Source organism: Lucilia cuprina, unplaced genomic scaffold (assembly GCF_022045245.1).
Source record: "Lucilia cuprina isolate Lc7/37 unplaced genomic scaffold, ASM2204524v1 Scaffold_1283, whole genome shotgun sequence".
Lineage (NCBI taxonomy): Eukaryota > Metazoa > Arthropoda > Insecta > Diptera > Calliphoridae > Lucilia > Lucilia cuprina.
The window spans coordinates 1-2,163 of NW_025806231.1; the positions used below are offsets into that span (position 1 = coordinate 1).

General features: G+C 32.4%; 1 protein-coding gene across 1 annotated transcript; it reads left to right on the top strand.

Moving 5' to 3' along the window:
- Positions 1–542: 542 nt before the first annotated feature.
- LOC111689523 lies at positions 543–1,507 on the top strand (the record flags this gene model as incomplete). The annotated part of the gene is made up of 2 exons (XM_046955903.1): positions 543–916; positions 1,335–1,507. Coding segments are annotated over 2 exons (547 nt in total), but the record flags the coding sequence as incomplete, so codon positions are not given.
- Between the last annotated feature and the right edge of the window lie 656 nt (positions 1,508–2,163).

Here is a 2,163-nt window from a genome sequence, read left to right on the forward strand (position 1 = left end):
AAAAAAATCAATATTAATAATATGAGAAGTATTAAGAGATTACATTATATTCATGAACACATCTATTAATAATGTAGGAGATAACTAGGAAACTTCTAATAGGATTATTAATGCTGATTAGTTATTTTTGTATGTTACATTCCAAAGAATTAATCACCAAAGTTACTAGTTCAGAGATAAAAGTTGTTTGTGGTAATAAGATGTTGATTAGAGATTTGCTTAAGCAATAATTTTCATCATTTTCGGTAACACTTTATTAGACAAATCAATTATGATTTTTAGCTTTAAATAGCATATCAATAGCATTAAGATTTCTTAACACATTTAACATTTGCAATGTGTTGAGTTGTTGTGGCTAAGAAATTTGTACACAAATCAATCGATTTTAATCGCATTATTTACACATGACTGTGAATGTACACAAACAGCTGTACTCCAAATGTCAAGACAATCAAACCTCTAAATAGTTAGTTTATGGTTGGTAAAGTAAATATGTATTATGGCTTCATGATATTGTTTGTTTTTTTCTGTTTCACACTCAGGCACTAATCAAGATCTAGTACCGCCACCTATACCGGTACATAAGATAGCTACTACTGCCACACCAGCTGCTGCAGCAGTAATACCAGGAGTTCCAGCAGGTGGTGGTGGTGGTAATAATAATCTTAACATTAATCTTCCGGAAAATAACAACGCTATACTAAGACTTGAAGTTGAATTACGTGACAAGCATGCACCTAAATATCGACGTGCGATAGGTGTTGGAGTGCCTGCTGGTGCAGCACGCGGTGGTGGTGGTGGACGAGCAGGTGCAGCTGGACCAAGGGGTGGGGCTCATAATCGTCCAGCAGCTACAGGAAATAATGTTAACACTATGATGGACTTAAAGGGTAATGCTATAGTGCCCTTGGAAAAGGTATGTATGTATGTGCAAAACAATCTTGTTGGTATTTGTGTTACATAACATAAAGTCCTTTAAAGAATACTTAAGTGTTGTACGAGTAAATTGCTCTTTTAGGAAATGAAAAAAAAGGAAAGTGACTTTATAAAGCAGGAATTTCAAAGTAGACGTGACTTTATAAAGTCTTCTGCTAGAACAAATCATATAAAAAATGTCCTCTATAAAATTCCTTTAAAAATCGATATCAAAAATAAATTATTCTTTTGTTTAAAGCTGTACTAACAGCAATTCAAATTTAATTTCCTTTCAAAGCTCTTAAATAATTCTATTTCCATTTTACTCTCTTCTTACACAGACAAAACAACCATTGATTTTCTATTAAAATACATTTTCATTTTATTAATGACAACAACATTTTTTATTCTTCATAAAGGTTTTGGAAGAACTTTTGGTAAAACTTGAAATTGAACATGTTACCTGGACTACCAGTAAGAAGGGATACTTTCATCATGTGGTCTTTCCACTACAATCAGGTGAACCTTGCGAAACGACTCTACACTGTTTAACAGAATTGGGTATTGGCACTAAATTGAATTCGAGTGTCAGGTAAGTTTTTCTTTAACCAATTTTTGGTTTATCTTTATAATGCACTTAACCACGTTCTACTGTAATTTTTTTCAACACAATTTCATACACAACATTTGTCCACTCCTTTCTTGTTTTTTTTCTTCTTTTAAAAGAAAAGTACCAAATCAGGTTAAAAGACACGAGCACAAGTCATTCATTTTATTTAGTTGCATATTTTCTTCTTTTGGTTCTTTCAATTTTACCAACAAAAAAAATTTAGTTTTAATAGAGTTGTCTCTTGAGTGGCCATTCTTATCATTTTGTAAAGTTGTGCAATGTGTTAAAGGACTCTTTGTTTATGATGCCGAAGTGTTGATGGCATAAAGGTTAAAGTTTTCCTTAGCAGGAAACATTAAATATAACAAAATTTTTGCAATTTTGGAAAAGCTCTAAGGAATGATAAAGGAACATAGTTTGAGTGCAGTTCATTAAGGATCAAAATGACAATGGCTGGCAGAATAAAGTAAACTAGAATTTAACTAGAACGGAACTTAAACAGAAGAAGGACAGAAATAGAACAGAACTGCAACAGAACTGGAACAGAACTAGAACAGAACTAGAACATAACTAGAACAGAACTAGAACAGAACTAGAACAGAACTAGAACAGAACTAGAACAGAACTAGAACAGAACT